Source organism: Oryzias latipes, chromosome 12 (genome assembly GCF_053564925.1).
Source record: "Oryzias latipes strain Hd-rR chromosome 12, Olatipes_Hd-rR_3.1".
NCBI lineage: Eukaryota > Metazoa > Chordata > Actinopteri > Beloniformes > Adrianichthyidae > Oryzias > Oryzias latipes.
In genome coordinates this window covers 15,373,541-15,400,615 of record NC_136248.1, presented here as the reverse complement: position 1 = coordinate 15,400,615, position 27,075 = coordinate 15,373,541, and the positions used below count along the sequence as shown (strand labels likewise).

Below are 27,075 nucleotides of genomic sequence, written 5' to 3'. Positions count from 1 at the left end.
CATCTAGACCCCACTAGACAGTGCGCTGAACCTTTTTTCTTCAATGATTTGTGATCTTCACTGGTGTCCATGGATTACATGAAATCTTTCCACCTTTATCCACCTTTGTCATGGTAGGGAGAACACGTCAATGTAAGGGTGGGGTCATCTAAGATAGCACAAGGGTTAAAGGCGACATCAGCAGAATGTGGTTGGCTGCCATCCTTTCCACATTTTAATAGCCTCCACAAATATAAATAAAAAAGTGCCTATGTGTGCAAATGTAATGAGAATTGCTTGATTTGGATAAAAATATAATTCTTCAGTGCTCACAGACACACTGTTGACTAAAGTGTGAAAGATGAAATCCAGCGAGTTACAGATGATACCGATGAGGTGCTGGTTTACCATCAGGAGGTTTTTGTATTTTAGCGTTGTAGTTAGTTTTGTTCGTTGCTTTTTCACCACTAAATCTGTGAACCATATTTTTCCACTGCTTAATTTGCTCCAATTATACCTCCCAGTAGGCTCATGACAGAATCCTGCTGTAGTTTACCGAGGCATTTGTATCGACAAGGTTTTGTTAATGAGAGCAGAGCGTGAAGGCATGAAAAGTGTGTTTGTTTTTTTATGACAACACTTTTGCTTCAAACCATACAATGTTATTATGCATATCAACATATACAATCATTTTTTTCTACAGCTACACATTATGCAAAAGTGGTTGCAGACAGAATAAGAAGCACTTTATTGTGGAAAACAGAAGCCTCTCACTGGGAACAGGACACTGACTGCAAACCAACTCATCTTATTGGATCGGTCTGCTTTCAGAGTTTTAGTGTTTTACTCCCTTTGGTGGGGGGTGAGATGTACATGAAATGAAACACTTTCTTTCTGTTTATAGAGTAAACATTACTCTTCTGTTGTGCCTGACCTCTATATAGGAGCTGATCAGTCTCGCTGAAAATCATCTCTGTCCTACTGCTGCTTCCTCATTCAAAAAATCTTTTTTTTTTGTCTTTTTGGTTTACTCTGCTTTCTTATTGGTGTCTTTTTAGGAAAGGAGACAGCAACTTTCCTGGAATCTCTTAAACTCAGTGAATTTGCTGAAATGTCGACTGCAATATGAAACTTACCTCTGGGCCGAAATGCTTACTAAACATAGCATTTAGAGTCTTATTTGACTTTCTAATGCGCTGAAAAGAACAACGCACTCCCAATTAATTTTCAGTTTAGAGCAATGTGGTCTTCAAACCTTTCAGCCTGACATTTAGCTCATTTTCCCACCGTTCGTGCTCTGAGCCTGTGGTCTGCTTTACACCCTTCTTTCCTATCTGCCTTTTTTAAAATCTGTTTAACCAGTTCTTATGCACAAGATAGATATGTTGAAAAAAAACAATGACAAAGGGTCTTTACTGTTGGGAACTGCTCTTGCCATCAACCCTTTGCTGTCCTGTTCATCTGTATGCGTTGTATCATTTTATATAAATATCCTCTGAAAATGACTATCTGTCTGTCTGTCTGTACGTTGCGAATTTGCGACATACAGCATGAAGGGGTTAAGTCTTATGACTGAATGGAGAAATTACCTGCAGTAGTGTCTTCTATTGAAAAAGCTCCTCTGGGTCTCCCCAGTGTAGTGTAAGGGGTTGAGAGATGTTGTTTCTAACCACAAGTATCATTGTTATGTCTGTCACTTCCTCCATGTGGCCGCCCAGGACAGAACTTTCTTTTCTCACCAATTTGTGCAGCCATTTTCTACCACTGTCAGTGCTGCTCTCCTCTAGCTCACAACAGCGTTAAGAACCGCTAAGGTCACCGCAGAGTTGTAAAAGTTCCTAAAGATGGTTCCGCTCACACCAAAGGAGCTCAGCCTCCTTAGGAAATGAAGGCATGTCAGACTCCTACTGTTGCCGGCACTCATGTCTTCGGTCTGGTTGAGTTGACTGTCCAGGTGGACACCCAGGTATTTGAAACTGTTCCCTACCTCAATGTCAGAGCCTTTGGATGTTTACTGGTTCGGTAGTATGGCTAAAGTCAATCACCATTTCCTTTGTCCTGGTTCTGTTGGCACCAGATGAAAAGTTCCAGGATTACAACTCTGTATTCACTGTTGTCCTTCTCAGACACACAGGAAATGATGGTGGTGTTGTTGGAGAAGTTATATATATATTGCAGTTGCTGGAGTTGTATGAAAAGTCCAAAGTATAAAAACTAAAACATGATGAGAACAAATACAGTGCCTTGTGGAGCTCCTGAGCTACAGACTACCTTTCTGACACAGTTGTGTAGCTTTGTTACATTGTGATCTCTCAGTGAGGCAGCCAGGGGTCCACTCTGGTCTCTTCCGGCTTCACAGGTTGCAGGTCAGGTTTGCTTGTGTTAAAGGCACTATGGAAGTCAAAGAACACAAATCTCACAGTGCTGTTGGCGGTCTCCCATTAATCGTAATTGCAATATCCAGCTCTACAATATGCACATTGCAAAAGACGGCAAAAAATGCAATAAATCGTGAATCTTAAATCAAATAAATCCCTTTATGCATTTGACCAATCAGATGCAATCCGATTACTGACATTTTCGGATCTAGGATTCTGACCTGATTCACGTCTCTTATTTTCCCATAGATCATCAATCTGTCCTGGTTTTTTGTGTGTGTTTTCTGGATTCTGCTGGTCCAGTTCAGTTTCTGGTATCCCTAAGAATAAATTTGACCTTTCATGGGGTTCTTGACACATACCCAGTTTTCTTTTCTTTCTCACTACTGTTAGTGTTGCCAGCCTGCAGATTGAGCTGAGGTTTTCTCTGATGTCCCCCCTCACCCCTGACTAGAAGAAACTTAAGTAAAATCAATATCTGAACCCTATCAGTCATGTTTTACAAACCCACACTAATCTATCTTTCAGTCATCATGTCCACTTTAGAGGCTCGCAATATTGTCTTCACGGAACTGCTTTAGCATTTTTCTGAGTTTTATTGAACTGGGAAAAGCACTCCTGGGTCTTCTTGGGTTGTCTATTCATCAGGATTACAACAGAGACAGCTGTACAACTATAGAAGCTGCAAGTGGTAATGAAAATAGACTTCTAATTTTATCTTGCATGACAACTATGAGAATTTAGCACCTAATGTCTTTTGAGAAAATCTGAAGTTCTTTTTTTTTCTTCAAAAAGAAAATTGAATGGATAAGTTCAAATGTATGGAAAGCTGTTCAGATCATAAAACACCTAATTGATAAATTTATTATAACAAGGGTTATTAAGAATATTTCTAACTGCTTTCCTCCTTTGTCATTGTTCATTGGTTTTGCACACATTGATTCTTTGAGCCTAATTAATTGGCATTGGGATTTACACCCAGCACATTTCTTGATTAGTATAAACCATAACTCCCTGCTAAATGCTTAATTTATTATATCATTAAAGCTCCTACCAATTTAATTTGGAAAGAATTGAATTGATCTGTTTTGTTGTTTTTACATTTCCCCCTAAAAGAAACTGAAATTGACTTGTGACTGAATGTAAAAAGTTTAACGGAAAAGAAAAAGCAAATATAGGACTTAAGAAAAATCGTTGCTTCCAAATACTTAACCTAGATAAATATCTGCTCATTTCTGCTTTTCTGTGCTGCATAGTCAATCAAAATGACATGACTGACATAAATGTAAAACAGGTCATGAATTTTGTGTCTCTTTTAAAAGTTAACTTTCAAGTGGATTTTTCGCTTACTTTCATTGCAGTTCTTTGATTTTCATGGAAGCACATGAACTTACAAATGCGATTTGTAAGTTCGGCTCAAGTTCTTAGATGTTTGTTTGATGAAATTCAGAAAAATTAGATATGAACTTCAAAGTTTTCTCAGTTGTGTAAATCAATTTGTCATTGAATTTTTATCCCACTATAGAGAATCAAAAGTTAGATCTATAGAAGATAGGGGTATCTTTTATGGATACTCTGGTTTCAGTAATCAAATACAGTCTAGGCGTCCTCACTCTATGGGATGAATCATGTGGCAAAAACTATCTTTATAAAAGCTATATTGGTTTTTCTTTTTCTTTTCTTTTTTTTTTCTGCTCCTAAAAGATTTAGAGAAATAGTTTTTATTTTTATAAGCAAGTGCAGCTTCTGTCTTACCAAAAGGCTGTATTGGTTACATGTCCTTTTCTTCTTTTTTTTAGTTCAGCCAAACACAATTTCACACAAAGAGATGATAAAAAGCTGTTTTGCTGTCATTTTTAAATCAGTTTTCTGACTGTTTTAAGCATACCTGGTCTTTTGCTTTCAGTAACTTCATAGAGCAAAAAGCACTTAGAGGAAGCCAGATGAGATAGAAAGCAAGATATGTGAAAATATAAAAAAACTCAACAAATATAAACGTAATTGAGATATAGTAGTTGATTTCTTATGGATGTTAGTCAAACTAGAAGCACAGTTTTTGTTCATTACACTGAAGATGTCAACAGCAATACTTACTGTAAATAACATGCACTTTTTAACAAACCTTAAAAATGTGACCGTTTGTGCGATCAACGTGAATCAGCTGATTCTGACGCAGGGAAAAACAGCTTTTTATGCGGGCTTTGCACTGATATGCAACTCATTGCTGTGGTAACGTGTTGCATAACAATGCAAAGACACTTTCTACCCGACAGAATCAGCTGGTTTACATTTATCACATGAACACTTGACTGCTGTAAAACGCTGCAGCGCAAGGCTGCATGAAATTCGTTAATTGCACAAACGGTTGAATAGTTACGATAGTCGGGAGAATGTTTGACTCTGGAGCTAAAGCTCTGGTTGAAGGTTTAACACTTTTCAAATAAAATTAAGGCTCTACTTAATGCATAACCTTTACTACTATCTTAGACTTTCAAATATTATTGTTGAACAGTAGAATGCAAAACAAAGCAAAGTCAAAATCACAGAACCTGTTTTCCTGTGGTGAAGCACACTCCGGATTTTCACTTCCTCTGCTCCATCGTTTGTGAAAAATTGTTGTTTTTTTTTGTCTGTTTACCTCAGCAGTGCTCCTCTTTGGTTTAGTGTTTTTGGTTTTGTTGAATCTTGTTGATCCACTTAAACCTCTCAGTTCTGACTCGGTGTGCACACGCTGCTCTTCTCTGTTTAGCTCAGAAACAGGGTGAATGTGATTACACGGTACCTAATTTGTTTTTAATTCCAGTGTTCTTCCAGGATCCTTTTCTTTATCCACTGATCCTCTCTGGTTTTTTTTTTTTTTTTTTTTTTAGATTACAGTTACTGTTTGACCATTAAAAGTCCCAAGTGGGTCCTTTGTCTTTCCTCAAACGCTCCAAGCCGAGCCCAACGTAAAGTTACTGGGATGCAGATTTGATCTGAGCCACCAAGGAGCACTAAGCTAACTTGGCTCAACACGCTTGTGCTCACGTGTTAGCAAATCGAAATCTCAGCACCCGCGGTTTTGTCTTGCTTAGCAGAGCCAGACAAGGAGCTTTTCGGAAGCTTTGCCTTTTCTTTTAACAGAACATCCAGGGAAATGTGCTGTAATAGCCTGCAGCCCCTTTAGCTGTCTTTACACACTTAGGTCTTGATTGGCAGCCCAGGGGCTCAGGCGGTATTACCATCGTTATCTCACTGCACCACAGCCTAGACAGCACTCACAGCCACCAGAGCTACCTGTCATGCCTCTTAACTTGCAACCTATAGACTTCAATTGAATGAAATAAACCTGCAAACAGGAGCAAGTTCCACAAAACTTTAAGCAGCAGTTTGACACCTATCACAGCCAGGGGATTGTGGGGGGAGTATTTATGATTTATGAAAGGTAAAACCATGTTTTAAACTAGAATCTCTAGTAATCTCTCTCTTATATAAATGAAGGGGGGGATTGTAACATATCTTTGGAAGGTTGTGAAAAAAAGAATGACGGCTCCTCATTTTCTCCGTCTCTTCCAGAGTCTCACGGGATGGATCTGTTCGCAGTGGCAGTCCACGAGTTCGGTCACGCCATCGGACTCGTGCACACCTCCGCCATGGAGTCCATCATGAGACCGTATTACCAGGGTCCAGTGGGAGACCCTCTGAAATATGACCTGCCCTACGAGGACAAAGTGCGAGTCTGGCAGCTCTACGGTACGAGGATAAACCCATTCAGACTGAACTGGAGGGGGTGTGTAGACCTGCGGGGGGAGGTCATTGACTAATGAACATGTGAATGGAGATAATTGGGCCTCTTTATTGCATATAACCTTATCAACATTATGCCCTTGAATAGAAGGACTGTGCAGGAGAGAGGTTAATGACAAGTGTGGGTGTGGATAAATTATCAGATGAAATTGTAGCACATGGTGCAGCAAAGGAGTGGAAAAAGGAAGGGCTTTAGAGGTAAAACCAACAAACTTAGGAACTAAGTGCAATTGCTCCTGCTTTTGAAGTTGAATACAGTGTTCCCTCACTCTATTGGGGTTCATCTTTCGCCGTCTCGCTGTTTCACAGATGTTTTTTAGTGCGATATTGCATGTATTTTTTAAAAATATTTAGTTGTTTTTCAACAGTGCATTGTCTTCTGCGTTCTGATTGACTTTAGATTCGTCAATCAATCTCCTCTGTGCCATTTTTCCTGTACAGCATAAATCAATTTTTTTTTCTATGAACTGTGAGAGTTTAACAAGAGAGAAAAGTGTGGAAATGTTCACGTCGGGCATAGAAAAGTGGATATAGTTTGTGGTGAGGGATTTACAGCCTTAAACACCTGTTATCCTACTTACTGGATTCCACCTATCACAGTTTATTTTTAGAACGTAACCCCTGCAATGAACACGGACGCTCAAATTATGTCTAAAAGCCGCTTACTTCTGTGTTAAAAGTTAGCCAAATTGATATGTTCAATGTTCTTTTCATGTCTTTGGTGTGTTCTTGTGAAATATCCAGGTGTTAGAGACTCTGTGTCATACACAAATCAGCCTGGCGGCGCCTCCCAGACGCCTGATCCCCCCGTGCTGCTGGATCTACCTGACAACAGATCCACTCCCCTGTAAGTGAGGAACATTCTGCCTTCTCCCACACGGTTAATCCTCAGCACCCAGGTAAACAGTTTTGAAGTAGACGGCTGTAGTTCATGTTTCCCATGGAAGAACATAGGAGCCTAAAGCTACAAATAAGTAGAATCCCTCGTGGCTCTTAAATTCAATAATCCAGAGACCTGTGGGACAGAGGTTCCCCACATTTTTGGGTCCTGGCAGCTGAATCAACAAAGCCCATTCAGTGACCACATGTATGAACAATGCATAAACCCGTAACTAAGCCTACTACAAATAGGTGACATCTGTAAAGTAAAAGTGTGTGGAAGAGTGTGCGCATTTTACAGATAATAATTAAACACTCTTTTATCTATTCTGACAGGATAAGTGGAAAAAGTTATTCATTAGAAAAATATCATTTGATTGTGATGCGTATTATAAAAATACGTTTCGAACAATATTAACATTTTGTTTTGTATTTGATGCTGCTGTAGAGTTTTAACAGTTAGATTTAAGTTTAACCCTTTAGTGGAGAAAAGCAGGATTGTGTCATTATGGAACACTTTACGTTAGTAAAGTGCAAAGCCGCTTTTCTCCGCGTCAGAATCATCTGATTGCAGTTTATCGGTCGAGGAGTTACTTTATGTCAAAGAGTGTGTGTTATGTACGTAATGTGGGTGACTTTTTCTTTAATTTTTCTGTCATCAATTCCATTTTTATTTTTTAAAAATAAAGTACAATTCAACTATGGACTGCTTTTAAACTTCCAGGGTTCGTTTACGATATGAGTCGACAAAACACTCTCCATCTTTCCTGCCCACCATCATGCTGAGCTTAATGATCCAGGGTGGATGATACTCACGAACAGGTGTTTTCGTTTCTCTACCATTAGCTCACAATATCCAGGGAGATTAATTGTAATTTTGTATCTCTGTGGAACATTTGTTAGACGTTTTTAGATGTTTCTTGTTTGATGTTCTCATTGGCAATGCCAAGTGCAAGAAAAAGAACACCTTTTCCTATACATGGGAGAAATAGTATTTTAAGAAAACAAGTGTGTAGGTGTGCAAACATGTACACTAGTTAAAAACATGTTTACTCTGCTTCGGGTCAAAGACGGGGATGGAAACCCCTCTGAAAGGACTTGGTTCAGTCCACTTTGCTTCCGTTGCTGTGTGAATATGAGCTGGATAATTACTAATTATAATAATTAGTAACTATTTATTAATTAATAATTACTTCAGTAATATTAAGTAATAATAATAAATACTTAAACCATGTCTATGCAGAGACAGTCAGCTCCAGAGTGTTGTATATGAGCCTCAGAACCTCAAGTCATAAAACCCTTTTGTTCTCACACACAGACAAAATAGGAGTAGAAATGAGACATGCAGACATAATCGAGCCACAAACGTTGACATTTTTTACAGAAAACATGCTGTTGGGTGTGGTGGTTTGTGAATAAACCTGGGGTTTTAACAGACACTAAAAAGAAATTCAAAATGAAGTGAAACTTTAGTGAATATAGTAAGTAACAAGTGACAGATGGAGGACCTGAAATCACTAACCTAAATGTGACCGTGTTAGCACCAGGAGCAGCAGGTGTGACTATTAGCTAGAACTATGTGGGAATTATTAACTACATTATAGCAGAAAGAGCTAACAAAGACTATATTAGAAGCACAAAAGTAAATAAAGCAGGAATGAATGCAATAATGAAGTAAACATCCTCTTTACTAACTTTTTTCTCTCAAATGTAGGTTGCGTCATGTGCTGCAAAGCGCCAAAACTAGCTTTAAAGACCAACCCAATGAAAATAGTCTTTTTTGTGTTTTTAGCATGTTCTTCTATCATCTTTCTCATAATAGAGGACCTGTGTAAAAGAGTTTATGATTAAAACTTTATTTCTGAGTATTTCTTAATTCAAATCCCATTGGACCAGAAAACCGGTTGTTTGAAAAAGCTCAGACTAATGACGCCGTTACGGAAAAATGGGCGTGCCAAAGTCTCTCTTCTCCACTCCGCCCTCCTGCACGGACCCTGGCCCGCTCACATTTAGTTCCGAGCTGGCCTCTGGATTAAAACTGGACGGCTGGATTGATCCAATATTGCTCACCATTATTCTTGCACTGCTAATGCTAGCTTGATGCTACAGAGATCTCAGCGACGGGGAAGGGGCGGGGTTGCTCAGAACTAACAGTCCCCGCCCACAAACCAGAATTGTATTTCTAATGAGCTACATATTTTATGAGCTGGGCTTAAAATGTGTCTTAAAAAACAACAGTCTTTTTGATTTTGGCTAAAAAAAACTGAATAATCATAACTAAAAGACTACTGGGAATCATTTTGCAAAAGGAAAAAAATATGGTCAGACTGGGACTTCAAAGACCCACTCCAATGAAAATGCTGTTTTTAACAAGTTCCACCAGCATTTTTTCTCATGAGGAAGGACATATATAAAGCAAATTAAGCTAAGGACTAGTTTTAGGTAACACTTATACAACAAGCAGGGATAAGTAAAACTGAAGTAGACGAGGCGCGGCACAAGGTATGCAGGTGCTGTCTACGTGATAAGTGTGTGCTACTTGTATCGGTTTATCCATTTTTTGCCCTCAGACAGCCTCTATCTAACATAGGGGCAGTTATCACTAATGCTTTACTAATGACTAGACTGTCATGTCAGGGTATCTTATGACAGCATTATCTGAACGTCAAAAATGTTTGCAACTTACACGAGCCTTACAAATCCTTCACGATACCCTACACACGACAATCATGCGTTCCATTTTCAAAGAGCTTCAATGGAACTGCAAGGCACACCTATATTCCCTTTGAGATGCTACCATTCTTCTCTACAACCTTCAACAGGTCGAGACGACGCAAAAACCCAGTTTGATTGTTTTTTTTGCATAGAAATAAGGTTTAAACATGGAATCAAACGTCGTCTCATGTTTACTAAAGCAAGTTTTGAGTTTCACAGCACTTTATTTTGTGTTTGTTAGTCAGCTTTAAACGTGCTCTGAAGTTTTTGCATGTACTTTACTTTACTAAACTGAATCAGCCTGGATGTTACAAAAAACTGCAGTTTTCCTATAATATGCAGTTTTGTGCGCATTTTGAGCACTCGTGTTGTAAGGAGGTTTTTGCTGTAAAATACATTAGTTATTGTGTTTTGCAGCATGTTGAACTCTCTGAGCCAACATATATGTCTCTGTAAGATCTATGTGATCCCACATCTTCAAATAAACATAAAATCTAAAATAAAGCATGGCTCAAAGTAGTTCATGGAAGGTAAGACATAACTGGAAGAAGATATGTAATAACTCCATTGTAACTAGACAGTTTGCTCAAAGTTCTGGAACTACCAGCTTAGCAGTATCATGAAGATGAGAAATGAATGCCTGCAGAATAAAATTTACTTTTTTTTATAAAGTCCTGTTTTCTACAAATCTATTTTTATTGGTTGTGAAACAGTAATTTATGACCAAACCTCATAAACAGGCTCAAGTTAATTACTTCTGTCAAGCATTGTGCATCTTTAATTCATAAATAAACCAGCTGTGGTTTGTTTCTACATGCAATTAAATTTTCTATAATTGAGATAGATGATTTAGCATTAGCATGGATGGCAAATGAAAGATATACGAAAGTAGGCAGGTTGCTTGGGGAGAAATCAAGATGTGATTAAATTCACAAAGAACAACTGCAAAAACCCCTGGTCGATCAAACTCAAATCTTTGGAGGCTCACAAACAAACAAACAGTCTGTCTCTGGTTTTGGTTTTTCCTTCTGATCTACCAGCTCCATCAGTTTGGGATGTCTGCATTCTGCTTGACAAAGGCTGGAGTTGCAGCTCTGAATGAGGACCTTTGTGGTGAACGGGAGGGCTCTCACTCACAGTGGCGGGCCTGTGGTGCTCCCGGCTTCAGCATTGGCAGGCCGACCACGTCACAGCTTTAAATCGCTTCTTCTCCTCAAGGCCATAAATGAGCCGGTGGACTGCACCATGTTTGTGTGAGGGCATTTTATCCCACGTTAAGATTTTTAATGAAGGCAAACTTGCAGATTGGTGCACCACCGTGCAGCCCTTATTATTTAATAGCTGCAATATTCGGACAGTTGTTGTAGTTCTTTTGGTTGCAAAGAGGTTGTAAAGGACTGAACTTGCATTATTTTCTTTTCATGTTAGAGAGCAACTCTGAGGAAAATTGTGTTTTTGGTGTTTTTAACTTGTTCTTGTTGCATGTTTCTGATGATGGATGACTTATATTAAGAGAATTAGCCTCAAAATGGCAATTATTGTAAATCAGGAGTAGACAAACAATGTCCTAGAAAATGACTCATTTGAGCTAAAAAAAAAATAGGACAATCATAATTGACAGACAAAATATATCAAAAGATGATCGTAGTCGGACTTCAAATCCAAACACGCATGAAACATACATGACAATGAAATTGTTCATGTTAATTGATGTTTTTTCTTTTCCTGTTTTCTTCATTTCTCCCTTAACTCTCCTAATAATTTTTCTGTCTCTCTCAGGCTGGTGCAGGACGCCCCAGACAGATGCACCAGTCGTTTTGATGCCGTGGCCCAAATACGGGGGGAGGCCTTCTTTTTCAAAGGTATTCTGAATTTGAAAGAAAAAGTGAGGCAGAAACAATTCTGAGATGGTTTGGGCTCAAATTAGTTACAACTAAACTTAGTTGATCTCACTTAAAAAGAGCAGAAACAACTCAACAAAGATCAATGTGTTTGTAGTGAATCATCTATAGTGAGACACCAGAATTACAGGGAAAATTAAACAAGTATAATCAATATATTATTAGATTAAATAGTTTAACGGGCTGGATATGGCACCCGGGCCGTGAAGTTCACCGCTGCTCCAGAGCCCTTTATTACATTTATGATGCGTTTGAGGAAAACGTTTACATAGATTATTTTAGGGCTGTAAAAATCTAATAAAAATTTCAAAAATAAATTGGACAGAATTAACTTCTACTGCTATTGAGTTGTTTTCTAAAAATAAATGCTATAAACACTTATTATCAGACTGTTTTTCTAAAATAATTACAATATTGCACTAATACCTGCCACATCAAATTTACTGCTGGAAGATGTAGACTGCAATGTAAAAGAAAGGCTTAGAGAAACTACACAAATATCTGTTATATATGCATCACACCCCCAACCCACAGTTGTTTGGAAATAAGTAAATAAATCCAAATCCAAAAAGTTTTATAAAGCTGTGTTTGTGCTTCACATTTCTGTGTGTAAAGTTGGTCTTTTTAAACTTGGGAATCAATGGGAAACCATATTGTTGCATTGCTACTGTATCCTTGTTGCTGTTTCTTTCACAGCAGATTACTGGGGATTTTATTTTTCTGCTTTTAGTAAAAAAACACAGAGAATAAAAGCAAATGAATGGTAGAAACGTCTGACAACATCTACTGATCTTTCTTTAAATTAAAAAAAACTAAAAATGTAATTGCATAAACATGGATTTCATCAGGCTAATCTGTAAATGAATCCAAGTATAAACAAGAAACCTACTGTGTAAAACTTTTTGCCTTGATTGATTTGCCAGAATGACCAAGGCGAGCATTAGTGTAGATGCAGTGTAATAAATAACAGCTCAGTCTGCAGAGCAGTGCACATTTGCTTTTGGTACATAATGGCTAAAACAAATAATGGAAATAAAAGAGTAACAATGGTCCAAGGCCTGATCTCTCTGAGCTCACCTGGAGGTGGATCCTTGAACAATGGGATTCTGGACCCAGACCAATAGAAAGCACCTCTCCTTTCTCCTCCTCCTCTCCTGGGAGGAAGGAGGTAGCACTATATGTGCTGGTTTTGTGGCGCTGTTGTAGCTGTTTATATGTTATTGAGCTCATTTGGTCTGGGTTTTATATTTTTTTTTTTTTTTTTTTTTTGGCCATTCCAAAATCCCCCCCCCCCCCCCCCCCAGGAGGATTTTGGAATTCATCCTAAAACTTTTACTTTCAGGGTTTTGTGTTATCAGTAGGTCATTATTGTGCGTCTTTGTTGTGAACACTCCTGTGGCATATTATGTTTGATTTCTGAAACTTTTTTGTTTTGTTTTCGTCTCTCTTACAAACTCTTACACACTTGTGTGTTTCTCGTGTAACTGCAATAAAAAGCTGTTGTTGTTTTTCAGGTCTATAAAAATTAATTTTATTTAGAATGCGCTTTACATTTTAGGTAAAATCTCAAAGCGCTAAAATTCTCTTAAAACAAGAAAAACTATTTGTTACACAGAATCTCATACTTAAGAACTGAAGGTCCATCTAAAAGCTCAGTATGTGATACAAAAAAATCAGTTAAAAAAAAGTTTACTGGACAGTTAACAGCATTTGTTGGGGCTGAATGATGAAAATAATTTTGATAAAAGTGAATGTAGCTGCAAGAAACTTTAGCAATTTGAGGCTAAGTTGAAGAGTCCAGTCCTGATCTGCTTGCTGGCAATTCCATTAAATGTTATGTTAGGTCTTAATTTCAAACTGAACTCTTAACTAAACTAGCATTCATCCTAAAACAGTTTAGGATTTTTCAAAAAGTCTCTGGATGACTATCTAACAACATGAACAAATCCTGCCACCTTCTGCTGTGAAGGAAGGTGATTGTTTAGTTCTGGAAAAAAGGAGAGTAATAGTTTTCCTGTTAAGGTTTGAATCAGGAAGGGACAGAAGTATGGCACAAAAGTTCTGCATAAAGAAGAGATTGACAGAGAAATACTGACTGTGAACTTGATGCATCTATATCAAGTTCTGCAAACAAAACAAAATCATTTATCGTAACAGCTTTTGTAATGTTAAGGCTTGATCATTTGAAATCCCTGCTTTTGCTTCATTGGTCAAAGGCCTATTTGTCTTTTGTCGCAGTCAAAACAAAAACCAGAAATAATAATTAAATACTGAAGGTGCATCAAAACTGTGGCAACGAGTTTCCAAAGTAAACATTTGTAGTGAGATGAGATTAGGAACACACATTTTGAAGCTGTTCTCCTCTCTGACTTCCATAGGGAAATACTTTTGGAGGCTAACAAGAGAGAAGCACCTGGTGTCTCTGCGTCCGGCTCAGATCCATCGCTTCTGGAAGGGTCTTCCTCCAAATCTGGACAGCGTGGATGCCGTGTACGAAAGGCCAGGGGACCACAAAATAGTATTTTTTAAAGGTGAAAGAACCTAAATCAGTAATGCTTTAAGAATATGGACTTGAGACAACTGATAATTTGCTCTTCTGTCCTCACCCCTCAGGTTTAAAATATTGGGTCTTTAAGGACAACAATGTGGAGGAGGGTTACCCACGTCCAATCACTGACTTTGGCTTACCTGTGGAAGCCGTGGACGCAGCCTTTGTGTGGCAGCACAATGACAAAACCTACTTCTTCAAAGATAACCAGTTTTGGCGCTACGATGATCATCTGCGGCATATGGACATGGGCTACCCAAAGGACAGCATACTTTGGAAGGGACTGCCACCCCACCTGGATGACGCCATGAGGTGGTCGGATGGTGAGAAGACATTCTATTTCTTGTCTTAAGTACAGTTGTGACTAATGCTTTACTAAGTGTGGCGTAGGGGCACTCAGTGTATGTCAGTGTCACCCGTACGTCATAAATTCGTGCAACATACAAATCCTTCATCAAACACCACACACACAACAAGCGTGTGTTCCATTTTCAACAAGCCTCAAAGGAACTGCGAGACACACCTGCGCTCTCAGTAATGCTACGTTATGGTGAAGTGGTACAAATCTCACAAATCTTATCTCACGACTTTTTCTTTCACAGCTGTATTCCGATATTTGAACGACTTGATGTTATATAATTCTTGCCATGCACAAACCGCAGTTATTCATTTTTCCTCCCTGATCAATTTTCAAATGGGTGGCACTTCTGTGAACTAAAAGGAACGACATCTATATGTCACTACCAAATTCAAATCCCTAGTTGGTCAAAGTTTGACCTGGTTTAGGTTGCTATGCACATTCATTGGCCACACATTTTGCACATTAGGCCCAACAGCTAGCGTAGAAACGTGCATAAATGCAGACGCCCGAAACACCCATTTGCTTGTGTTTACATTGACTTTTTTTTTCAGTGGTCGCTTGAATGCAAGTTACTGTCGGGGTGTAGGAAAAACAACAATTCGGCGAAATATCGCACTATTTCATTTGGCGATACTAGTATTGGCTCAAAATGCTGTTTATGCTTATTTATGATCTATTTTTTTCTTATACTGAAATGTATTTACAGTGTTGACTGTTCGCTCCAATAACAAATATTTCCTAATTTACCAAAATAAAAGCACTAGGAATTTGCTTGGGTAAAAGCAACTTGTACATGAGGTACAGCTGCAGTACCTCATGTACATTGTGATCATTGAATAAAATGAATGTCACAATTATTACATTGAAAGGCATGTTAATATTCAGGCACAGTTTTTTTCTAAGTCATACTCTTAAAAAAAATAAAAGAAAATGTCATCCGGTACAATATTGCGATACGTATCGTGAGACGGGTATCAGGATACCTATCGTATCGCCAGACTCCTGCCAATACACACCCCTACGTTACAAAGAACTGTGTCAACGTAGCTTAAGGTGTGCCTTGAACCAGCTCTCCATTGCCCGCACAGTCCAAAAACATTACTTAAAGTGTGTGCAATGAGATTTTTTTTAATCCTATTTTTGTGGCGTGTAATGGAAACTTGCTGAAGTTTCACTCCTGTGGGAAGTTGTAATCCCTCAAGATGTTTTCTAAGGTTAGTTACTCATTTTCCAACTCTTGACAAATATCCCACATGCACGCACACACAACACTAAAAGCAGTATTGGTTGATCCGCTCAGAAAATCCAGTCTGAGGTGAACATCAGCTCTGCCATGTTTTATTTTAAACAAGAAAGGGTACAAAAGTTTATCCATGTTGCCTGGGGACCTTGTTGGATGAGAGCTGCTCAAATTTACCCAGTTCATGCTTTTTCGATTACAAAGCCCACGTCATCTTACCACAAAGTGATGGTGGAGGGGGGGTGTAGGCTCGCCAACAATGGCTGTGACCTTTTCCACCATAAACAAACCAGAGAGCTACACTGGCTGTTATGAATCTACACGCGGTCAGGAGCAGAGCAGAGGGCTCCTGTGGGCTCATGGGAGTTATGGTGAGCGCACTCTCTTGGAAAAAAAAGATCAAATCAAGGACGTGCAGCAGTCTTCAACTCAACTCACCGCAATCAAATCGATCTTAATCTGTTACCGCTACTCCATCTTCTGATGCCCCAAGATAATATGTCAAGTACGACTGTCCCTCCTTAAGACGGCTCATTTGGAACCCATGCTTAGAAATAAAAACCATCAATAAAAGCAACTCTTGATTGTACTCCGTCTGGGTTGAGTGGGTTTCCCAGAATGCTCCGTTCAGTGTCAGTTGTTCAGCGGCAGCCGTCAAACTCTTCAGCATTCCCATATTCATAAACACCTGTCTGGCCAAAGAGCACACAGCTCTGACTTCATCAAACTCAAATGCAGATGAGAGCGAATGGGAGTTTTTTTCCGGTTCTGTTCCAGTTTGCTTCGACTGTTTACATCTAACCATATTTCATCGTTTAAAACTCCTTTATCTCCCATTTTTTTTAACATATTGTGATTCTTACTTTTGAGTTTGCAGATCAAATAACAATAATCAGTTTACTTTGGAGGACAACCCATCTTTTCACAAATCACTCATTTTTTTAAATCTTCAACATGTTTTTTCTTTTAGATTTTGGACAAAGTCAGCTTTGTTTATCCAGCGCAGTTGCTTGTGTTGAGGGGCCAGATGGAGAAAAGTGTTGGACTGTTTTGTTCTCAAAAAGGTACAACAGGGATTTACTGTGGGGTGCTTGGCTTTAGCTAGTGTTTGGAGAGAAGCTTTTATTGCTTTTTCTAACTGGCCCTTTTGTATAAACACAATTTATAAAGTACAAGGCTTAAGTAAAAAAAAACAAAAAACATCTGTATAAATGTTGAAATGCAGCTTGAGCTGTGTTAAGGTAACAGCCTTAACACTTGCAGAGAGCAGATAAAGAGCTTCTGTAATACTAAGAAAAAAGTACTCCAAACATCTTTTTTTAAGCTGCTGGAAAGCTCTGCTGATTAAAACTTTGGACTTCAAACTGCAGCTGGAGCCACTTATCTGATTGTTTTTAGCCAGGATTCAAACACTAAACTGCCAATAGAGCTGGAGTCCATCCACCTCTACTGGACTGAGGGGAGATCGTCTCAAAATGAGAAGGCAGAAATGGACTGAATCTGTAGGATGCAGAAAAGAATTGCATTCTGAATCTGTTTATCACTGTTTCTGACCAATCAGATGATAGAAACGAAGACATTTCCTACTTGATTCCATCCATTTATCAATCTAAGCGAGGATGTTGGCTGACATCCCTCTCTCTGACCACCTCTTTCATTGCCATGGCACCTTCGGGATCTGCCACTGGCGCCTCCCCTTGCTTGGGTGGGTCCATGGACCTTTGTCTTTCACTTGCATCCCTCTCTTCTCTGAAGCCCCTTTCATGCAGCTAATCCGTCGTGGTGAAGAAGGAGCTAAGTCTGAAAGCGAAGCTTGATTTACCAGTCCATCTTTGTTCCAATACCCATCTGTGGTTGTGACCAAAAGAACGAGGTCCCAAATACAGGCAGCCAAAGTGAGCTTCCTCCACAGGGCAACTGGGGGTTCCCTTAGACCAGGGGTCGGGAACCTATGGCTCGCGAGCCATATATGGCTCTTTTGATGGTCACATGTGGCTCGCAGACAAATCTTTAATTATACTTTTTTTTTCATCAGACCAGTCCTTCTCGGGCGCGATGCGATGCCAGAGGCGCGCAGTAGTAGCGGTGCTTGGAGAAAAAACTATCAGTTTACTATTATCTATTATTTCACAGAGTTTGTACCACCCGGAAACCTGTGAATTGCCGTGCCCAAAACTGCGCGCTCCCGTCTCTGAGAAAGAGCGCGCAGTTGCGGGGACGGGATGTGTGAGGGAGAAAGCAGGGGGGGGGGGCAGCAGGTGAATCGCGCAGGGATTGTAAAAACGTAAAACCCGCTGCCCGTCACTCACTGCAGCGTGTGAGTGTGTGTTTGTCTCCCCGTCTGCATGTGATCAGTCTGTCTCACATCTACAAAACATTCATACTAACCTACCATCACGTTTAAAGTCTCAACGCCTGCGTGAAGCAGAAACTCACCACGTATCAACCAGACTAGACCATCAGCAAAACTACCACGAGAAATACTCATCATTTATTAGCAACAGCATAACAATGTTATTAAAAAGAATCCACAGACTTATTGTACTTTAAAATTGTTGAAATTACACCAAATGCACACATTCATTTGTATATTTAGTTTTAAACATATTGTCGCGGACTGAGTTTAACTTGGCTGTTGGGCCGCGTTAAAAGTTCTGGAGTTCAATGAACGCATCAAGCAGAGATCTGATTGGCCCTCAGTTCTGTCGCTCAGCCTGTTGTTAGGTAGTTTGGACCAATGGGGTTCAGCTATGGGCCGAATCAGGGAAATGGGAGGGCTGGAGCGGGAGCAGGGGAATATAAAGTTGGGAGAAGCGCTCTCGTCTCGGCGGGAGAGATTCAGGAGTTGCTGAGTTAATTGTACGGCGTTTGTTGCGGTCTGCAGTAATCGGAATAAAGAACCTTAAAAGAGGTTAAGTCTCAGTGTGGGAAAGAGACGCTACATTAGACGCTACATGGCTCTTTCGAAATTACATTTAAAAATATGTGGCGTTTATGGCTCTCTCGGCAAAAAAGGTTCCCGACCCCTGCACTAGACATTAGGTGAGGACTTGGAAGGAACTTGGAATAGAGCCGCCGCTCCTCCACAGGAGCCAGTTAAAGTGACTTGGGCATCTGGGGCCTCATTTATAAAACATTGCGTAGGATTTGCGTCAGAAGTGGCGTACGGATGAAACATAGGATGTGCGTACGCACAGAAATATTCGGAGTTATAAAACCGTGCGCACGCACATCCTACGCATCTTTCTCTTAATAAATCACAACCAATTCTAAATGCTGCGCAGCTTTTGCGGCCTCATGACACGCCTATAGTTGCCCATAAATAGTCCGTGAAACGCCCACAAATGAATATTCATTGATTGCGAAACCATGGCAAACACGGAAAGAAAATCAAAAAAACGTAACTTCACTCAATGTGAAGTAGAAGTTATCGTTGGCGAGGTGGAAAAGAGGAGAATAATGTTGTTTGGAGGGCACAGTGTGGCCTTACTATTGCCAAAAAGGCACGTGAGTGGCAAACGGCGGCAGACGCTGTAAATGCTGCAGCCTCACAACCTCGGACCGTGGCCGAAATAAAAAAGAAAAGGTCGGACATCAAAGTCAAGGCAAAAAAACGTCTAGCGCTGAACCCCCCCCCCCCCCACACACACACACACACACCTGTGTCTGCCACGGGTGTGTGTGGGGGGGGGGGGGGGACACCGGAGCTGACCCCTCCTGATGAGAGACTGGCGGCAATAATTGGGGAATCCCTTTTGTGGAGTGGTGACTGAGGCGCAGGGGGACACCGACGCACCAGATGCACCGGGTGACACACCCCCAAAAGCCCGCAGAGGAAGTCGGAACCGGCTCATAAGCCACTCGTCCTCGTTTGCCAACAAGTCTCCTTGCTGTCTAAAGATGCGTTCACTCCGAATTCTTCCATTTGCCACATCTTCTAAGAGCGCAAGATCAGCCATTGTGCGTCATTACGCATTGTGATGGGGCATTTTATTTCCACCCATTTAATTACATCTGACAAGCTACAGATGTCGGTGATAATCGACGTGGAAATGGGAAATTGATCAGTGCAAATGTAATTTCTTGTTGCTTTCTGAATGGTCGAGACATACGCCATACATTGTTTCATCAAAAATAAAACAAACTAAAGGCATATGCATGAATACCATAATTCTGTAGCTTATGAAGAAATGTTTTACTATGAAAATAACTTTCCCTAGTGGACAATTAATGCATCTCTCTCTATCTATCCATCTGTCTGTCTATTGCACCTATATCTGCTCCGCCAGACGGACACATTGACGGGAATGTCAGTTTTGTACATTATTTCGTTCTGTTAAATATATTATTTATGAGGATGAATTGCACAACATGCCAATATTGCAGAAAATATTTCACTTTTCTTTTTGCAAATATTTGTTCATTTGAATTTCTGTTGTAATTTTCGTTTGATTTTTTTTTGTTTGTTTCACTGCTGATCGGTCCAACGGGTGTTCGTGTAGGCTTTTAATTGTAAGACTTGCTTTGTGAAGTCTTCATGTTATTTATGAGAGGCAGTATTGTCATTTTCACTTTCACGTGTTTTTTCCATCTGCCGACGGTGTCGCCGTTTCTCATTTCACCCGTTTTTGTGCGTACGCCTGGGTCAGAGCTTGCGTGAAGGACCGCACATTTTCCCGTCAAGTTTGCTTTTTATAAATCTCAACTATTGCGTAGAGAGTGGCGTACGCCTTCTTTTGTGCGTACGCAACGTTTATAAATGAGGCCCCTGGTCCAGATACCTGCTGGTGCATCGTTCTTGGCATGCCCAATGAGGCGGAGACCCCATGGAAGACCCAGAACATACTGGAGAGACTACATCTCTCAGCTGGTCTGGGATTCCCCCAGAGGAACTGGAAGAAGTGGCCGAGGAGAGGGAAGTCTTGGCTTCTCTGCTAGGAGTGCCGCCCTGGTCCAGCCTGGATGAGAGTGAAAAAAATGGATGGATGAAGGATGGATGGATGGATGGATGGATGGATGGATGGATGGATGGATGGATGAAGGATGGATGGATGGATGGATGGATGGATGGATGGATGGATGGATGGATGAAGGATGGATGGATGGATGGATGGATGGATGGATGAAGGATGGATGGATGGATGGATGGATGGATGAAGGATGGATGGATGGATGGATGGATGGATGGATGGATGGATGGATGGATGGATGGATGGAGGATGGATGGATGAAGGATGGATGCTGACAGTTGGATTTTCATCCAAAAATAGACTAATGACATGCAAGTCTAAAAGGTATGCAGACCTGAGTGTCGGAGACGGGAACTCTGAAATCCTGGCTTTGGAGTCACTTCCTGTCTGTGTGTACAGAGAGGAAGTTTTGCTCTTTTCGTGTGTGTCGACCTCTTTAATGCTTTTTTTACTGATCTTGCAGTACATCGAGCATAGACAGACAGACAGACATACATATTCTCTTGTTTTAAAATATTATTTACAAAGTTGTTTTTAATCTGTATGGCTGAGGAAATCCAACTAATGCTTGATCATTTTTGGTTTTTTTTTCCTTGTAAAAAGCTCGATGGCAGTTATGCAGAGACGGCATATAAAAGAGTCGACTAAAAAATCAGGTCAACAACCCTCAGTAATATTTAAACAAAGAACGTTTTATAATAGAACAGCAGTTTCTGTAACCGCAGCATTGCTCAGATGCTGTGTCGTCTTACCCTCACCCATTTCACCTCTGATCCGACCCTTCAGGATCGGAAGAAGAAGAGGTTGTCTAATGGAGAGAAAACAGTTGACTCATCTGACGGAACATATTGGACTCTGGAACTGGTGGGGTCAGAAATCCCTGCTGTTTGAAAACATGAGCATAATCCAAAAAACAGGTTAGACTGGAAGATGAAGGAGAAAATTGGCATAATATTGTCAAGGGCCAGAGTTAATGTTCTAACCGGTGGGGGCTCAACAGAAGTTGCCGTACAGACTGGCGGGTACGGGCTAGCTAAAGTGGCCTTAAATCCAGAGACCTGGAGATGTGTCAGGAGGCCCCACCAATAATCCTGCACACTTGGGAAGAAAAACTGAGACCAGCAACTTAAAGTCAGAGAACAGCAATGGCAGAGATGACCAGAAGAGGGCGACAGAGGGACAGGGATCTGCCAAACCATCAGACGTAACATTGAGAGACGTAATATCAAGCAGCACAGAAGGGCACAATGGTAAGGCTAGTATGGAACGGCTGCATAAATAGGTTTCAGGAAGACATGAACCACCATGAACGTCCCCCCGTATCTGATATCCATATCTGGGTCTTTATCAACTTTTTTGTTTTTGTTTTTAATAGCTTTTAGTAGCTACTGAGTCTGGATTTTTTTAGAAGGCTACAGGATTGTCTAGTGGTCAGATAAATTTAAAATGTTTCCCTCATTTTTTCTCTCTTACAATACAGTGAGCCTTAATGACTTTGTAATTACCTCATTATGTCTACGATCCTAAGTTGAAAAAATAAACAAAGTAATTTAGAGGTTGCAATATAAATCTATGCAATTTGACACTTATGTGAAAAAGTAAAGTTTAGTTTGAAGATGGATAAAGTTTTCCAATGGTTTTAAAATGGTTCCAACAATACAATAAAGAAGAAATCCAGTCTTGTCTGTGTTGTTGACAGATGATCTGCTCTTGATTGTCCTCAGCTTTACCTGTTTGTCATTTGTGGCTGTTTAGTGGGTTGCTTTGGTCATTATTAAAATGAGTTGATCGCACTGCCTCTTATGCTCACGCTTATGATTGGCTTTTATGTCTGTACAATATAAAAGTGAATCATTTTACACCTTGGTTTGTTTGTATTTTTTTTTTTAAAGTACTTGACCACGTATTCATAAATGCAGATGCACCAAAATATTCGATTTGATTGTTTTAGCTGCATATAGAAAGAAGTGAACTTTTTCATGTCAGCGTTAAAACTGATCTGGAGGAATGTTAATAGTTCCATTTCAGCTTGAAGTTTTTCGGGCTGTTCTTAGTAACGACATCTTAAACTTTCTTTTTAGTACTCTCAGTTGTTTTCTCTGAAAGGTAAAAAGGACATCTTTTTTAGTCAGATCATTATTTTCAGCTTGTGTAAATCTAATCAGCCTCCAGACTAAGATTCTTTTCTGGTACGATTCGGTGGCTCCTGGAACCAGACGGATGAAGAGAGGATTGTTTACCGCTAACCACCACCAGTTGTATCATAGTTTTACAAATAGTCCACCCAAACCCTGAAGTTGACAGTGAAACTTGAAACAGTCATCCCCAACCACAGGTCTCCTCTTTTAAACATAAATGTACCCATTGTGACCATTCACTACTTCAGAAGAGCTGCTCAGTTAAGCTGATTAGTATTAACCAATGTGTTGTTGTTTTTTTAAAGATATTGAATTCAAAGCTTTATAAATATCCTAATCATCATAAAGTGTTTTTCCTAATTATTATAATTGCTTCCACAGGAGCTATGTTTGCAAACCCTGAATCCCTGTTGACAGGCGTTTAACACAACTTCTCCTTTTTGTGCGCAGTTACAGAAATTGTTTACCAAAAAAACAAATATTGTGTATTGTATGTGATATTTCTACTCTCCAAAGGCTTCCTTCCAGACCCAGTTACCAAAGGATTTAAAGTCCCACTCCAATAATCTCTTCATCGATTGCAGAAGTATTGTAGCAGAGCTTAGTGATTCCAGTTTAGATAAGGAAAACAAAGACATTCATGGATCTATTTGTCTGCAAGTGGATGCATCAGAATGGAGCGGAGCAGGGAGCTTTGGCCTGCCAATTGGAGCTTTTAAGTCACAAAAACGCTTTTTCCTTTTATTTTGAAAATGCGTTTTTTTTGTGTCTGTTCTTGATTTACCACGATCGCGCTATCATGAGAAAAGAAAATGTTAAAACACCAAAAACACAATTTTCATCTAAGTGGGTTTTGTAGTTTTTCTTTTGAATAAATTATTTTTTAATTTAATTTTTTTTATCCATTTTTAATACACTGTTTTGCAATAAATATTTTAACCACAAAGGGGGAAAGATTTAACATCTTTTACAATTATAAACAATGAGTCCTTTCATCCTATTACAGAAGCTCTTTCATCAGCATAGATAAATGCATATTTATGCAGAAGAACCAAATATACTGAGCAACGTTTCCTCCTAGGTGTGAGTTCTTAGAAATGATGATGCAAACTCAAATACGGAAAAAAATAAAATAAATAAAAGAGTCTTTGCTAGCAGCAAAAGTATCCAATAGATCCTGAACTTTTGAAAGGCAGACTGGATTCTCTGAACTTCTAAAAGTACTATAGAAATCTGCAATCACATTGGATTTCATTTATAGCAGCTCAGAGCGGAGAAAGAAAGGGGGTAGTAGCCACATTTTATTTCTTTACTTTTATTTCAAGTTTGTTTTATTCATACTTTTTTTAACATAGATTTTAGCCAAACTAACATGACCCCCCACCCCCCCCCACCCCACCCCCACCTTAAAAAAACAAGTTACGTAATCACAAAGCCATTAAAAATGTTAGTTATTTAAACATACTTGTTAATTTCTGGGGTAATTACAACTTTGATAAACCCAAAGGCAGCTTTTGATGCACAGCCACGAGTATTTAACACAAACCCATCTGTTACAGTCATTAATATATTAGCAATGAAAAAAACAACAGCACCACTGTGATGATTCAGCAGCAAAATTAAACTGGAGAAACCATTAATAATGTTTAGATGAAAGTACCTGAAATGCTTTAATGAAAACCTTGCTTTACAGGCTGATTTACTGATTCCAATCTGTATCTGGAGTTCATGAAAGAGTTTTGACAAGTAGAAAAATAAAACGACTACTGCATTATTATTCAATTTTGTGGACAGAAAAAGTTTAGTTTTGAAATTAACAAGTGAAGTTGCTAAACTGGGGCTGCACGGTGGCGCAGTGGTTAGCGCTCTTGCCTCACAGCAAAAAGGCCCCCGGTTCAAGTCCCGGCTGGGGGAACATGAAAAAACACAACATCAATGGGGGACCTTTCTGTGTGGAGTCTGCATGTTCTCCCCGTGCATGCGTGGGTTTTCTCCGGGATCTCCGGCTTCCTCCCACCATCCAAAAACATGCTACATAGGTTGATTGGCAACTCTAAATTGTCCATAGGTGTGAGTGTGAGAGTGAATGGATGTGTGATTGAGGATATTCCACCCTGCGACAGACTGGCGACCAGTCCAGGGTATCCCTTGCCTACGCCCAAGTGGCCGGCATAGGCTCCGGCAACCCCGTGACCCCGAAAGGGAATAAACGGTTAAGAAGATGAATGAATGAATGAGTTGCTAAACTGGTCAGTTTACACCCAGTGATATGTGTAAAGCTACGGAAACATCACACAAGCTTGTGATCCATGTTCCGGAGTGTGCCAAACACAGGTTCTTGAACGTTCTGCTGCGGTTTTCACACTGGACGAGCAGGGAGGGGCTTCTTTGTCTTTTTCTACTGTTTACTAGCGCACGACTGCCACCTACAGTTTGAACAGGCTTGTTGCAAAATGTCGAAGATGTGCAAATCTTGCTTCAGACTTTTATCTTTTAAAGCTCTATTCTGTTGAAAAACTTGGTGTTGCATAATTCCAGCCAGGTACAAACTGTAATGATTTATTTCTCCTCCATGATCAATTTTCAAACTGTGGGCGTTTCCTTAAATTAGAAAAAAATCCATATGTCACTGACAAATCAGAGTCCCTCATTGGTTATAGTTTGACGTGGTTTAACTAGCTATGCGTGTTCAATGGCTGCGTGTTTGTACATAGAGCCCGAAAACGGTCGTAAAGCTTTGAAAGTGGAAGCCTGAAACGTGCGTTTAGGTGCGTTTGTGTAGTTTTCATTGGAAATGGCGGTTTGAATTCCCACTTCTGAACCCGGTGTGATAGCTACAGACTTGAGTAGCCGTGTTTCCACTGACTATTTTATTGCCCAAATTGGATTGCGATAATAAACCCGCCTAATGGGAAAATGACGATTTCGAAAAAACTTGCATAAATTGCAAACAATGAAATGGAAACACTTGTTTTGAATTAAATGAGTGATGTGACCACAGGCAGACCACAGTTTGTTGATAGCAATGGCAATGCGCTCCTTGGTAGGAACTGGCTGCCTTGGTCCCCGCGTAGCAGGCGCCACAAGACGTCCCACAGCATCAAACAGCTCATCAAAAGTTGAGTGTGTCATGCAGAGTTGTGGGATCCACAGCTCCTCTGTAAAATCACTTCATCCATCCATCCAGCCGCTCCCACATGTAAGAAGCTCGCCACTCCATGGCCTGAATAAGACGCCGACGTGTCCTTTGATCGATGATGATGAGCGCTAGTGCCGTGGCAGGAATGCGAACGGATGTGCTGTAAATCAAAGGATTGCTTGCATCCATGTTTTTGAATGACTTACCATGTGAGTTGGTTTGTAGTTATTTACATAATTATGATTTTATGGAAACAGTGTAAATTGCGAAATTGTGTTTGTTTGCTTTTTAATTTCTAGAATATCGATAAAGTTGCTTCCATGTCATTAGCCAGATATTAGAGCAGATTGTGAGACCAACAGCTGGAGACTTCACCTTTCATCAGATTTTAGACTGGAGTGGTCAAATCAACCAACAATAAAGAACGGCCTGTGTAAGTTCAGCCGTTCCTCAACAGAAAAAGGACTAACGTTCCACACTAAAGATATTACCAAGAGTTCAAATCCGTCGCTGCACAGCGTTCATTTTCCCAAAGAAACCCGTCAGTTCTTGTACCAAATGAGATATGAGAAAAGTCATAGACAAAGCTTACCTACTTTTGGTAAAGTTATTAAACTTTAAATTCAGAGGCCACACTATAATATTTGACATATCACAGAAAAGTAGTGCACCTATGCGAGACTATTCACAACTCTGGTCCGTAAAAACTAGTATTTATGGAGGCATCAATCTGTACCCTTTACTTTTTAAATTGTTTTCTTTTTGTTTAGTTGTTTTTTTTTTTTTAATTCATTTTCTCAAGTTTCAACATGTTACTCATATCTACTAACATCTACTTTCTAATGAGTGCCATTCAAGCGCCATTATTCACATTAAAGACGTTCATTCCTGGACCAGCCTGAGCAGATCTTGACAAAGTAGCCGGACTTTGTAAAACTAGAACAAAAATATCCCTTTAACAGTCGGTACTTTGTCCTAATTTCAGGTCTGTCTCAGAAAGCTGCTGCCTCTCCCTGCTTCAGCGAGTCCCAGGAGAAAAAA

At 39.9% G+C, this 27,075-nt stretch overlaps 1 protein-coding gene and 1 long non-coding RNA gene across 3 annotated transcripts in view; one reads left to right on the top strand and one right to left on the bottom strand.

The window, feature by feature from the left end:
• Window positions 1-27,075, top strand: part of LOC101155447 (matrix metalloproteinase-17) — a 135,163-nt gene that overhangs the window by 101,959 nt on the left and 6,129 nt on the right. For both annotated transcript variants that reach the window (XM_011481917.4, XM_078955749.1), the window contains 5 exons: window positions 5,913-6,089; window positions 6,888-6,990; window positions 11,517-11,599; window positions 14,017-14,169; window positions 14,252-14,509. In XM_011481917.4, the coding sequence (XP_011480219.1) occupies window positions 5,913-6,089; window positions 6,888-6,990; window positions 11,517-11,599; window positions 14,017-14,169; window positions 14,252-14,509 (774 nt within the window). The remainder of the gene's footprint in view (window positions 1-5,912; window positions 6,090-6,887; window positions 6,991-11,516; window positions 11,600-14,016; window positions 14,170-14,251; window positions 14,510-27,075) is intronic.
• LOC144996352 (uncharacterized) overlaps window positions 1,915-27,075 on the bottom strand; it is a 50,074-nt gene continuing 24,913 nt past the window's right edge. Inside the window, exons 2-3 of the long non-coding RNA XR_013659337.1 lie at window positions 2,251-2,370; window positions 1,915-2,043 (exon numbers count right to left, since the gene is read on the bottom strand). This is a non-coding gene — a long non-coding RNA (uncharacterized LOC144996352). The remainder of the gene's footprint in view (window positions 2,044-2,250; window positions 2,371-27,075) is intronic.